Source organism: Lissotriton helveticus, chromosome 9, assembly GCF_964261635.1.
Source record: "Lissotriton helveticus chromosome 9, aLisHel1.1, whole genome shotgun sequence".
Lineage (NCBI taxonomy): Eukaryota > Metazoa > Chordata > Amphibia > Caudata > Salamandridae > Lissotriton > Lissotriton helveticus.
In genome coordinates this window covers 189,141,474-189,156,214 of record NC_136070.1, presented here as the reverse complement: position 1 = coordinate 189,156,214, position 14,741 = coordinate 189,141,474, and the positions used below count along the sequence as shown (strand labels likewise).

Genomic DNA, 14,741 nt, shown 5'->3' with positions numbered 1-14,741 from the left:
TAAAAACTGAATGGTAGAATGCTTCAAATAATCTCAGTGACTCCACATCACATTTCAGTCCATCTTTTTATTTTTCTCACTATGGCCAATAGGCCTCGTCCCCGCTGCAAGAGCAGATATGTATCAGTGGGTGTGACAAATTCAAGAATTTAGATCCATTGCTTCACGGCTTTTCTCAGTGAAATGAAATTAAAAAGAACAAGAATTATTGTGCGGATTAGAAACGAACATTGAATCCTGAACTACCACCAAATCATTGCTAGAACCAAATATTAGAAAACTGTAGCATTGCACTAGCACGAGTTCTTTGAAACGACTTATTTTCTGGTAAACCAAAAATCTATTCCGATTCAGTCAGCTCTACGTAGACGTGGACGAAATCAGTTATTTTTAAGGATTCTCATTTATGTGTCCAATCTTTTTACCCACTTATCAGCAGAGCAGTTTATGAATTCATAAGCCTCACAGAAACACATCCTACTGCAAACACTTTAACTTGGTTGCTTAGCACTTCATGTGACAAACATTACTACTGTGGATAATTTTACCAACTTTATTAGAGAAATATTTTGATGCTAGAATGCAGTTTTAATCCGCAGTACACAAGATGTTGGTATTTGAAAACAAACACAAATACTGATTCAAATATCGATTCAACAATATGCCAGAGTTGTACACAGGTCCTAAATTGCATTGAGTACACACAATGATGAATGGGCAAAAGTAATTAACTTTTCATCTTCCGACTTTGCCGAGTCTGTAATCTGTTTTGGGGTCTGCAATTACTGCTTGAACAGCTACAATCGCTTCATTAATTTTTGTCTGGAGATCTCGAAGCTCTTCAATGTGGAGTAATCGAAGAATTTGAGCAGCTTCATTAAGAACAGCATCTAGATTGACATTAAATAAAAACACAGCATCAGTATTCAACTAAGATTTATTTAGATAAAGACATTTCCATATCATGCAGTGCATGCCTAGGATCACATAACCAGAAAGGGAAAGGTTATCTACCTTTAACAATAGGTTGCCATATGATAATATACATGGTGGGCATCATCCTGTTATCTAGTGGCTTAGCAAAATACTTTCAAGAACAACAATTATTGGTCATATGCACAGTGAAACCGATTTAGACTTGAAGCGCACAAGGCCCCATATGGTTAGTGTTTTTCTCTACTGTTTTATGTATTAGGTTATAATTGTTTCAGAATGTAGTGTGCTGCACGCATCTTAACTGCTGTGGAGGTCCAAAATCGTTATAGTTTATGTTGCAACCACTTACAAAAAAAGAAAGAAAAAAAAGAAAACTTAGATGGTGTCTTCCTCAAGGCATGATTAAGCAACTCCTTTGGACGCAACGCTCCCATACATGGCTAAAAATGTCAACAAGCATCTGAAGGAAAAGGTGTTTAAGAACTCATGCAGGATGAGCAAACCTGCCTAAAAAACACAAACTTTGCAAACCTACACCAGTGGCTTGTGCAGATGTTTAAAATGGTAGCACAATGGTAGAATAACTGGGGGGCACCATCCCTATAAATAAGCTGTGGCCGAAATGTTGATTATAGACTTTGGATTGTTTTTCCAGACCAGTGTAGGTTAGGAACATGTCTAAATAACTAGACAGTAGCTTGTCGTTGTTTAGAGCATATACAGTCATCGCATTTTATGTTTTGAATAGTGCGTTACTAGCTACTGCGATTTTTGCTAAGGGGCTTATTAAGAGTCTGGCGGTCTGTGAGGAACTGTGGTCTGACTGCCCTCTTAGGACCAGGGCGGTCAGGCAGCCCTGGGACCACTGCAACCACCAGAGATCCATAGCAGTGGTGCAATGGTCTTCACGCTGCAATATGCTTGAGGGGGACGCTGTAGCCCCATCAAGGATATTACAAGTTTTCTCACAGCCACACTTTGCATGGCGGTGCGACTGCCATGAACAGTGTGGTAGTGAGGAAACAAAGGGGTCCTACAGGTCCCCCTGGTGCCTCACGCCATGTGGATGCAAACGGGGCGGGGGGTATGTCACAACATGAGCGCTCCGGTGTGCATGCACAACAGTAACTGCAGGGCATGTACTGCAGCAGTCCATGCCGTGCTGGTACTGCCTTTGACGTTCCCATTGCAGTGCCTGTACCATAGGCACCGCATTTGGTAAAACCCCCAAGACCAGAAGAAATCTCCCAATCTGGGGGCGGTTCGGTTCCTACACAGGTTTGGCAGTGTGGGAGCAAGACGGTCCCGCTCCCGCACCGCCAAACTCATAATAAGGCCCTAACCCTACATGTAGTATACCACAAGAGCAGTGCACCATCATTCCTTCAAGTCTAGCATCCATTTAGCTCGCTGCCTTTGACCTCATTATATTCTACTGTGTCATAAAATAGAAGTGACAAATATCTACTACTCACATGTCTGCAGTTATTTGCATGTTTTTTTATGGAGATATCTTATAGATGAATGTATGAAGATTAACGTTGTGTTTAAATAGGTTTCTGTTGATAACTTTGATTATAATGCAATTTCTGTTGTTGAGCCACAATTTTTCTTTAAACAGAAGGGAGATCAGAGCAGTCAACAACTCAACTTTCTTTGGTCAATTCTTCAGTTGCAGACCTCACACACCTCAAACAAGTTCAGTGGACAATGGTAGGAAACAAAGGATAGTTTCACATCCTTGGTTCAAGATTGCCCTCCGAGAATAGTCACTGCACAATGAAAAAGGTCAAACCATGGCCAAGCTCCAGCAATGTCAAATGATAGGGTAATGTACCATAGATGTATTCAGGGGTTCGTGCAGACAGAATCCTGCTAGTCAGATGATTAAGAGAATAGACCATTTATAATTTTTATTCAAGTAAGTCTAGTTGTGGCCAAATACACGTTTCAACATCCATGTGACATGTCCTGCTCCTTCTATTTCATCTAGGAAGGAACAGCAGTGAATGAACTTCCTTTGCTGGCTTTTCCAGACTCCACAACTACCAATCTAGAACTCAGCAAGCATAGAGCCAACTATAGACACACTGTGTCGAGGGCAAAATAGGGAGGCAGCTCTGGCAAACAAGTTTCAGACTGAGGAGGAGCGGCAAGGCCAGAAAGAATGCTCTAGGCCTTCTGAACTCTCTCCATTACTCCCTGTTTTTCAGATGCACGGTATTTCCAAACCTTGAGGAATGGTTTAAGAAAAACGCTCCTAATTCCACATTTCCATTCATTTTAAACATCTTCCTTTCCCTGAATTATTGGACAATAGCAGCTAGAAATGCAGAGGAACAGACATTGATTTACCTTGAAGGGAAGACTACACAAGGTGTATAATAAAATACGAATAAACGAGGACTGGCTTTGACCAGGCATGAATAACCATGATTGTTGTAACATTGCTGTCTCTGTACTTGGTTACTTCCATGTTTGGTAAGCGACTAATGTATTTTTGGACAAGACGTTTGCCAAGATAAAAAAAAAAAAAAGGCCAACTTACTTTTCAAATAAATAGTTTGGTCTTTTGGATTAAAATATAGTCAAATACGGACTTAACAGATGCTGGAAAACAGTAGAGGAGTAGCGAACATAGAAGTGACTACTAGTATCTTGAAGGAAATAGGCTCAACCTACAGGCCTAGAGATTCAACAAAATGGACTGAGTCAGAGTTTGACCAATAGTTTGAGTAGATTTGAAAGAAAACCTGTTTGGGGACATATCACGGATGCAGAGTAAATCTATCAGACGGATATTCAGCAATGTAACAAAAGATTTTCCTTGAAATATGTGGGAATAAACCTGAACGATTAAGACTTTCTACAGGGGCTATACAATAATCACATACTTAGCTTAGATCAGGACATTACCAAAATCCATACAATTTACATCAAGTGATAGTATACGGAGTTAAGAAAAGTAAAAATGATTTCGAATGCAACTTAAAAAAAACGTATGCAGGTACGAACGAAATCTCTTACCTCCTGTATCAAAGCCAAGAACATGCTTTTCTAATGCAATAGGCATGCCCTTAAAGAAAGAAGAATATTACAGTATGGAAACATTATCAACCTAAAATATGGTGTCACTTAAATAACCTTCAAAAGCTTTTCTTTTTTTACATTTGTGAAACTCATTGCAGCATGAAAGCGATATCTGTTACCAGAAATGTGGCTTATATAATATTCCAGTCTCAATTCGAAGCTTACATGAAGAATAAACTTACACTTGGTTTAGCGCCCTCAGTTGCTTAACAGAAATAACATAAGGGGCAGACTAACGTTGCAGGCAACTTACTACGAAATGCCTCTCTCTATTGGTAGAATTCAAAAAGCTCATTTTCCATGAGTGGTGTGAATAGATTCATACATGCTTTGCAGGAAACGAAAACAAGAAGAAAAAAAAAACACTGTTGCATAAAATGGAGATCTGCTAAACACATTTCTTTCCTGTTATTCGAGACAGCCTAAAACCTTCTGATGACACCTCTGACTGCAAAGGTTTTCCAAAGAACCCTTCCAATGGAGGGCTTAACCTGCATCTCAGACAAGACTGATCTATTTCAAAGGAACGTCTAGTTGAGCATTTACATAAACATTTTTAAATGCAAAGGTTTGAAAAGATATTACGAGTTATATGCAGATTAGATAAATGTATACGTATATCAACTGTAATACTCCTAGAGATCCTTCAGTCATAAACAAGGAACTAGAGAAAAACAATTTAAAGGAATATGTTGCGGTCAGTGCTGGCTGCGTCAGTGTTTTTTGCCCCCTTCTAATTGCTGGGATTTAGGGCAGGAGGCAACACAAAGGTAAGGTATGTGGGAAGACACCATGGACAAAAAGTGTTTTTTTTTATTTAAAGTGTGAAGACGCAGCCAGCGTTGGGCGAGTCATACTGTTCTTTTTGTATTGCAGGGTGAGGTGCAGTGGGAGGAAACACCAAAGGGTGGGGGCAGAAAGCATAACCTATAGAGAGCGAGGGTTCAAGAGGAAACAGGAATAAAGGGGGGAGGCGGGATGCATAACAGGGGTTTTGGGGGTGGGAGCAACACACATCGGTTGAGCTGCAACACGGATAGAGGGAGGCAAAATGAATAGGGGGAGTGGGAGGCAACATGTATTGGGGGCAACATGGAAAGAGTAGAAGGACGGGAGGCAACAAGGATATCGGCAGTAGGCAACACAGCAAGAGGGAGGGGCAGGAGGCAACAGATAGTGGGAGGGGACAGGAGGTAACAGAGGGAGGGGGCGAAAGACAACACTGATACATGGCAACACGGATAGAGTGAGGCAAAGTGAATTGGGGGAGTGGGAGGCAACATGAATTGGGGGAGTGGGAGGCAACATGGAAAGAGTAGAAGGACGGGAGGGAACAAGGATAGGGGCAGGAGGCAACACAGCAAGAGGGAAGGGCAGGAGGCTACACAGATAGAGGGAGGGGACAGGAGGTAACAGATAGAGGGAGGGGGCGAAAGACAACACTGATAAATGGCAACACGGATAGAGAGGGGGCGGAATGCAACATTGAAGAAGGGGGAGGGATGCAACATGAATAGAGGAAGGGATGGGAGGGGATAGGGGAAGGGGCTGGAGGCAACACGGATAGAGGGCGATAGGCAACACACAGGTTAACAAATTAGAAGCAAGCAAATTAGAGTGACAATGAAGTTAACAAATGGTAAGAAATGGGAAGGCCCTAAGCTCTGTGTAAGCGAACAGAATGTCTCTGAAGCGTCACGCATGCAAGGTCTCAGGTAACACCAAAAAAAGGACTGACCATGCGACGTGCCCATTCTGCACCCACACATTCAAGCTCAACCTCCTTCACATCAGATACCCAAAAGACCTGTGATAGAGAGAGATGACTACTCCGCCCAGTCCTGCCCAGTTTACACATGGGGAAGCAAGTCACTTAGCACATTTGATTATGGGTTCATTTATTATGTGGAGCTGCTATAGATTACTGTGATTATTTAGTGTAGAATGCATAAGTGATTAGCTCAATTATTCAGACACCCTAACTTCAGCATTAGTAAACAGGTTAAATCAAGGATTAACAAGAAAACCTACCTCTTTGGACTGATTTGCCTTTGCCACAGCTTCCTGACTCAGACGTTCGTGTACAAGGATTCGAATTGCCTGAAGAGAAATGCAAAAGGGTAAGCAACTATCTGTAGTACTAAAAAGAAAAACACTGTCAACCTAAAGAAACCCAATAGGTGCTAAACTGTTGGTGCTCAAGCCATGAACTATTGGAACGAATACCCCTGCATTTATTTATGCCTGTTTTTCTTTTTGTAATGCAAACGTTCACATTAAAGCCTCGTTTCATGGGGCTGGTTTGAGGAACACTTTTGGTATTCCCTGTGGTAGGAACCAGGACCAATATCAAAAATATATAAAATGTTGAAAACCCAAGTCACCTAGACTCGTCGTACAGGCTCTGATCATCTACCAGCTGGACTAAGGGAACTCCCTATACCTAGGGTCCCCACACTAGGTTAAAAGGCCGCACCAGACCTTCCAAAATGCACCCGCCCACAACCTTCTAAAAAATTCCAGGCACCTGTCCACAAGGAGGGCCTTGGCTGACCATCACTGGCTCCCAACAGAGCAGCGGGTGCAGTTTAAAGCTCTTTACATCACTCATAGGTCCTCCCACAGCAATGGACCCCAAAAACTAAGCGCTCTCATTGAACCATACAATCCCAGAAGGTCTGGAAGATCCCCTACTTCCCTCTTTGCAACAACATCAAAAATCCACAGATCCATATGGGGTGGCTACTCCTTTAAGTACCTAGCGCCTAAACTATGAAATTCTCTGCCACTCGAACTGCGTCAAATAGAATCCGAATAATAGAATCCGAATTTGCCTTCAGGAAGTCTTTAAAGACGAGGCTATTTGTCAAATAGTTCTCTCTCGTCAGCACTCAGGGGGGTCAGTTCTAAGTTCTGATGGTTAGGGTTAGTGCTAGGAAGTCTTCAGGTAGCCATGAACTGTACAAATCCATTAGATTAGATACAACAAGTTCGAGAGGAGGCGACTGTCTGAAAAGGATACCCAACAAAAAAAAGAAAGATTTACACTTTTTTAGCTTCCTGAAAATGAGATTTTCAAAATTAAATATTTTTTGTTAATAAAATAAAGAAAAAGCAGTCAATTTTAGATCCCTGCAGTGTCTTGTTTATGCTATTTCAGTTTGTGAAACTAATATATCTGTTATCCCAATGTTTCCACTTACAACATAACCCAATTTGACAACTCTTCTGAGACCCCGGTACAGTTTACTCAGCAGAGCCAGAGCCTACATATTTTTCCACATGGGCTAAAAGCATTCTTCATAAACCATTCGGAGAAAAAAAAGTCTGAAACAGAATGACTGCAGCACATCTCAGAAAAAACACAGAAGACTGAATTACTGATCGGCCACCGAGCTACTTGCCGCATATCACTATAACCACTACAAATGTGACAAAATACATTGAAGTCTTATCATAGTCCTATCCAACGATGCTAAAAACGAAAATGGTAAGATGTATAGGTGTTATTGGGTCACGGGATAAGGACACTGCCATAACAGCAGCCAATGTAAGCTTTACTTCAACAAGATTTATAATTCCAATTCCACGAATTACAGATATGTAGTTTACCAGCAGATTTAACCTTCGCCGATGGAACTCTAAGGAAATTACATTTCTGATAAAGGGGCATTTAGGGAACCAGGGAATGGGTTATATAGATTGTTTCTACAATTACTTCAAACGGAAAATGTTGTAGGACAAGCAACATGATGAAAAAAAAAAAAAAAATACCACGAGGAAAAGAAGGGTCCGAGGGATATTTTAAAGACCTGCCATAGTTCACATCCCCCACACAATACGTTAAACAACAGACAGAGGACTAGGGGTCTATGTTGAAAGACTTAGGTGCAATAAATCCTAATCCAATTGCAAACATTGTCAATTCAATAATGGGTAACAGATCACAATATGATCTGTACAAATCAGGGGTACATACTTATGCAGCCAAAACAAGATCACAAGTGGTTGTTAGTGAGACTCACAAGAGTCGTAGTCATGGATTCCCATCAAAAGTCTCTTGTTGATCTATATTCTCATCTGGTCATCCAAACCAACTGGGGTGGTCTGTCCCTCGATCATTGGGACCATGTCCACACCCAATCGCTAGAAAATTCTCAGTGAGTCAAACCCACACACACTATGTTGACCATGAGTTAGATAAATTATGGGAATATGTGCAGTGCACAAAATGTGATAATGTGGTGACACAAAATAGAGTGGTGAAAGGTCAATGTATTTTATTTAAATGGTTGTTTCACCCTCTAATTAAAACCAAGAACAGTGCAAATGACGAGACAGTCTTAAACAAATATCGACTGACTCGAAAAAAGGGCCAACATGTTTCAGCCACTAGGAAAAAGAGGTTCCACCGGCTTTCTTCAGGGCCTCTGTTCTTAAAGATTTGCTACCGCAAAGTGAATATACATAATATAAAGTGAATCAGAAAAGGATATGAATGGACTTATTAGTCCATAATCAACTTGCTCCGTGTCAAAACTGGAGTGGTCTCACACCTAGAGAAATGGAGGACAAACATAAGGATCTCAGCTTAGAATACATAGTATTAGTACCCCTCTGTTTCAAAAAGGATTTCAATGATTTATCACTCACCCAGATTGTCCAGGGGTTAAGCCTCACCTCTCCTGGACCCTGCTCAGGATAACGGAGGCCCCGCTCTATGGGAGAGAAGTATAAAGTGTCTAAAATAAAACCCAAAGCTCCTCGAGCAATAAGTGTTCCTGCCAAAAACACCTTAAAAAGTAACTCCTCTCTCAACAGGGCTCATCGGCTGGCATCCCAGCTCACTATACACCTAGTCACGCAAGTACTGTCAACATGCAGAATAGATAGCCGTAGCAGGGGGCTAAGCTGGTTTGAAGAAGACCTACTGTTACGGACTGTGCTCTTGTTCAAAGAGACGTGTGTAATCCTATTTTAAACAAAATCGGCTCGGATTCTCCTATGCGTGATTAAAGGGGGCCCACCGATTATTCAGACGACCAAAATGAAATTAAATTATTGACCACTTTAAAAATCAACTGCCACAGGTTCTAACTAGTGTCTACGATTAGGGTGTATAATACAGTCCAACCTGGTAACAGGGTTACAAGCATCAGATCTTAGTAGCTAGTAAACTGACCTGTCCGTCGTTGCCTCGTGTGTAGGCACTGAGTCAGGGGGGAGGCATCCGCCTGCTGGAATGGGAAGTATTTCAACACCATCTTTGTTGGAGGCGGAGTCCCGTTATCCGGAGCTCGCCTACTTCCGAAATCTCTCGTTTCAGATCGTCTATCCCACCATGATTATCAAGAAAAAATGTTTCTAACCAAAAGATTCTTGACAGGCATGTCAGTATCAATATTGTGGTGGATTGGGTTCTGAACCTTTCCAAACAAATTCAATACAAGATGTTTAGTCCGAAGTACCCGACCTGAGTCTTGCGGGATTATACCGGACTACAGAATGACGTCAGAAGATGACACATTGTAGTTTGGAATGCGCATCCCTTCTATTCCAAATGTAATGAAGCAGATCAAGGGGCAGTGTAGAAACGATAGGCACATATATGTAACAGAACATGTTCCCCTTAAAGACTAAGACTAGCCCATGGAATATCATCATTTAGTCCTAGGGAGTCTGTGGAAAGTTTGTATATCCAAAGTTGTTCTTCAGTAAACAGAAACTTAGGAACCTCCCCAGTATGTGCTGGTATAAAGGGCTTTTCCAGGACTGTCCAGGAGAAGTCCTCTTCTGTATGCTTCAGTTCAACAAAATGTCTTGTAAGTTTCGTTAAGGTCTTTCTGCATCTGAAAGCACTCTTGTGTTCGAGCATCCTGAGGCGGAACTTCCGCGTTGTCATGCCAACATACTTCATAGCACATGGGCATGTCAGTAAATAAATTACATGTGAACTATTGCAGTTCGTGAAGTGTCGCTGCTCCCAGAGACGTTCGGTGCCAATGTCAATTTCAGTGGTATGTCTAGTCTAGTCTAGTCTGCACAGACCGTAGCAGTAGGTCTTCTTCAAACCAGCTTAGCCCCCTGCTATGGCTATCTATTCTGCATGTTGACAGTACTTGCGTGACTAGGTGTATAGTGAGCTGGGATGCCAGCCGATGAGCACTGTTGAGAGAGGAGTTACTTTTTAAGGTGTTTTTGGCAGGAACACTTATTGCTCGAGGAGCTTTGGGTTTCATTCAAGACACTTAATACTTCTCTCCCATAGAGAGGGGCCTCCGTTATCCTGAGCAGGGTCCAGGAGAGGTGAGGCTTAACCCCTGGACAATCTGGGTGAGTGATAAATCATTGAAATCCTTTTTGAAACAGAGGGGTACTAATACTATGTATTCTAAGCTGAGATCCTTATGTTTGTCCTCCATTTCTCTAGGTGTGAGACCACTCCAGTTTTGACACGGAGCAAGTTGATTATGGACTAATAAGTCCATTCATATCCTTTTCTGATTCACTTTGCGGTAGCAAATCTGTAAGAACAGAGGCCCTGAAGAAAGCCTGTGGAACCTCTTTTTCCTAGTGGCTGAAACATGTTGGCCCTTTTTTCGAGACAGTCGATATTTGTTTAAGACTGTCTCGTCATTTGCACTGTTCTTGGTTTTAATTAGAGGGTGAAACAACCATTTAAATAAAATGCTTTGACCTTTGCTTTCACCACTCTATTTTATCTCACCACATGATCACATTTTTTGCACTGCACATATTCCCATACTTTGTCATCTAACTCATGGTCAACATAGTGTGTGTGGGTTTGACTCACTGAGAATTTTCTAGCGATTGGGTGTGGACATAGTCCCAATGATCGATGGACAGACCACCCAAGTTGGTTTGGATGACCAGATAAGAATATAGATCAACAAGAGACTTTTGATGGGAATCCATGACTACGACTCTTGTGAGTCTCACTGACAACCACTTGTGATCTTGTTTTGGCTGCATAAGTATGTACCCCTGATTTTTACAGATCATATTGTGATCTGTTACCCATTATTGAATTGACAACGTTTGCAATTGGATTAGGATTTATTGCACCTAATTCTTTCAACATAGACCCCTAGTTCTATGTCTGTTTTTCAAGCAATATGATGTCCAAAACATGAGATATGATGCCCAAAACACTATCTCCTGTTGACGTTCGAAAAGTGCCTGAAACTCACTGTTGACAGCTTGCATTCAAGCACCCTGTATTCGTGCACCCAGGTTATGTCACATACACGTGTGTGGGTTCTCTCAGGAGAAAAAAAAGCATATGACCATGTGCCCACATTCTCTCCTTACTCCTGACATACGACATGCTAACACTTTACCTCAGTTCCTGCATTCACAAGATGACGCATTGAATTTGTGTCAAATAACCCACCATCATAGCATCAAGGTGCAAATGTTAATACCAGGTGACCACCCATCAAATGAATGAACAACGAGGAAATGCCACTCCGGAACCTACGCATGTATGCAGACCACTGTGCAATCGAGGGAATGTCTAAGAGAAAACTCTGCCAGGAAGGAAAATACCATAGGGTTCATAGCAATTTGAGATGCAATACATTTTGGGGTATTGTACGTTCCATGCAGAGCAGATAATCAAATTGCTAACTAGTACTTGAAGGCCCACTTTCAGGTGAGGACAAATATAGGAATCCCTTCTCTTCTGGTGGAGGGCGTTGGCAGTGTTTTGAGCCGGATTACCCCTTGGATGTGGCACTGTTATTACAGTCCCCCTCCTTCTGCCAGGCTACCCTTCAAGGCTGGGTTCACCATAGCAGCAGCAGTGCCCATCTGAAACTAAGGAGGCAACTGAATGTGCACAGTATTGCATTGCACCCTTTATGTAGAGCTTCCTACCCTCTTGTAGGGTGTTGAGGCGCACTATCAGATGAGTTTAGTAAGAGTGCTATGGGGAATTGTACTTCTTTTTCAAGAACACTGCATGCTGAAGATGGCCGTCAAGTAGAATCCCAACAGCCAGAGCCTACGCCTTCATTATTATGCTGCATAATCCTGACGGGAAAGGGGCTAAGCAGACTCCCTGCACAACCAGCACACCGGGGATGCACATGGTGTGGTCACTGCCCACATAAAAGAAGCACCAGGTAGTGCTGCCCATTGAAGAGGGGCACTCGGCACCCCCTGAGACACCCTCAAGGAGCTGGTAATTCGCAGACGACTGGACAAGATGCAGCTGCAAGAGACTTACCCAAGTTGGACCAGAGAGGCAGAGGCTTGCCTGGGAGCCTGGGGCAGAAGCACAGTCGGCAGGTGAGCTGCCAAGAAATACTAAAGAGTGACCGAAGAGATGTCGACTGCGGTCCCGGTGAGTGGGGGTGGCAGGCTGCGTTGCTAACATGCTGCGGAGGCCTCCAAGGTGGCTTGGGAGGGTTATTTGGCAGGCGGTAGTCTGCCGTAGTCCTGCCTATTGTGGTGTCTGAGGCCCTGGTTGCTGTTCAACACGGTGCACCGCGAAAAGTGAAGAGCGCTGTCCAAGGGCCGGCGAGACTGGATCACCAACTATTGAAAATGTCAAACGTCCCCATGGGAAAGCTGCGCCCCCACCGAGGGGGGACTCCAGTAGAGAGGATGTAAAAGATTTGGGCAGGCCAGCAAGGGATCGCGGAGCAAGCATATGAAAGACCTCCAAAAGACACTGAAAGGCACATAAAAGCCCATCAGGTGCAGGCAACCCTTTTGTTGGACATGACCCGACAGTGGTATGAGTGCAACCCAGTACATGGGGTTCTACAAACCCAGACCGGGAATCTCGAGAAGAGACAGCATGGGTGGCCCTAGAGGGCAGAGGTGCGTGGATTTTGGTCTTTTCACCTTGACAGGTGCATTTCTGCGTCGAGGCTCTCCAGTAAAGGTGGAGTGAGACAAAGCATCCAAAACACAGTTGCACAGTAAGAGGCCAAGTCAGGCAAGAGTCTGTAACTGATCAAAGGCTGAAACACAGGCTCGGGCCTATTCTGGTCAACTGTGAGAGAAACCAGAACAGCCCTAGAGCAGAAAAGTGATACAGTAACCTCTGGCCTAATGCTCTTGAGGGGAGACTCATAAAATGTCAGAACAAGTGGTTCCAGAGTAATACAGATAAAGTGAAAACCCTTAGGAGCACTATTTAAAGCCTAAAGTCTCCGACATGCCTGTCTGCAGTGAAGGTGGCAGATGCAGGGGATCGTGGAGAGGAGGGGCACTCATGGCGGCACAATAATATCCATGTAGTAGGAATCCCAGAGCCTGAGGGAGGGGAGCGTAAAGACCTAGACCGCTTTGTTGAAGACTCGATCCTGAAGCTGAAGGGCTATTGGCATTGTTCTCTGTTGACAAAGTGCATAGAGCTCGGGTACGGCCACCCAGACCTGTGGTGCTCCCAAGAGCTATCACTGCCTCTAGCTTCAACTTCAGAGACCGGGACGCAAGCTTCTGAAGAACAGGAAAAGTGGGCAGCTGGTAATAACAGGGAACAAGATCATGATGTTGACTTTATTTAGGATGTCCAAAAGCAGTCCCACAGTATTTAAAGTAGTGTAGCGTGAACTTTGGGAAAGGGAAATTAGATGCATAATGCTCCCCCTGCCATGCCCGAGAGTGATAACAGGGAGGAACATGCTGCATTTTCTTTCTCCAATGAGGTGTGGTAATGGCTTAAAGGCGGAACAGTGGTGCAAGGGAGGAAGGACCATGCAGAGATGGCCGATGGTGGAGATGAGGGAAAGTATGGAGAGGGGCTGATTCTGCTGTGGCTTCCCTGGAGCCGTGCATAACCGAGTATGGTGATCACAGACAACCTGTGCAAGGCACAGAACAGTCGAAACGCTTCATCTGGACATAGGATCTTGGTGACCTGGTGTGGTAATGTAAGACACATCTGATCACCTGGAAAGGGACTGAAAGATGAAGCCATAGTACCAATTTAGTAGGGGAATGACGTTTTAGCTGTGCTATTTTTATTGACCATTACCCACTGACTGTAGTATTTTAGGAGTAGACTGGGGCAACCTGCAAAATAGTATTCCAATGGGAGGACAAACTGGGGTGCATATGTGTGCTCCCTCCATGTTGACAGGAGTGGCATTCTTTAGGGTAGGCAAAGGCGGCCAGGATGAAAAGGAATGCGTTACTTACCTGTAACAGCAGTTATCCAGTATTGGTGTCTTTCATAGATTCACATGCCTGAATCATTCCCCGTCGTCGAGATGGGAGCCCCGGTAATAGAAAAGTAATGTCCTATAGACATACATAGAGAAAAGTAGGCCTAAAGGCCTTGCCTTAGTAGCCTATCTATGTCCTTTTGTAAAAAGGACCAAAATCCTGAAGGTAGCCAATCAGCTACCACCTCCCTCTAGAACCTTCCTGCCAGGAGCCTCAGTCTCTCAGATTTTCATACGCACCAAGCTAGGTAGACATAACATATGTTCTGGAGTGAGAGATGAGTCCTTCCTGGGGAGGTGGGAGGGTTGCATGTGAATCTATGAAAGACACCAATACTGGATAACTGCTGTTACAGGTAAGTAACGCATTCCTTATCCAGTATTATGGTGTCTTTCATAGATTCACATGCCTGAATCAGAATAGCAAGCAATACATTATGCACATTTGCGATGGAACATAACAATTAGTCTGAGATAAAACATATCATGCGACTAGATACCATCAGTAATACA

The 14,741-nt window shown here is 43.3% G+C and overlaps 1 protein-coding gene across 1 annotated transcript in view; it reads right to left on the bottom strand.

Moving 5' to 3' along the window:
* Positions 1–539: 539 nt before the first annotated feature.
* The window catches only part of RTRAF (RNA transcription, translation and transport factor), a 97,671-nt gene continuing 83,469 nt past the window's right edge, over positions 540–14,741 (bottom strand). Inside the window, exons 6-8 of the mRNA XM_078659742.1 lie at positions 6,058–6,126; positions 3,964–4,012; positions 540–890 (exon numbers count right to left, since the gene is read on the bottom strand). Coding sequence (XP_078515868.1) covers positions 736–890; positions 3,964–4,012; positions 6,058–6,126 — 273 coding nt within the window. The 3' untranslated portion in view covers positions 540–735. The remainder of the gene's footprint in view (positions 891–3,963; positions 4,013–6,057; positions 6,127–14,741) is intronic.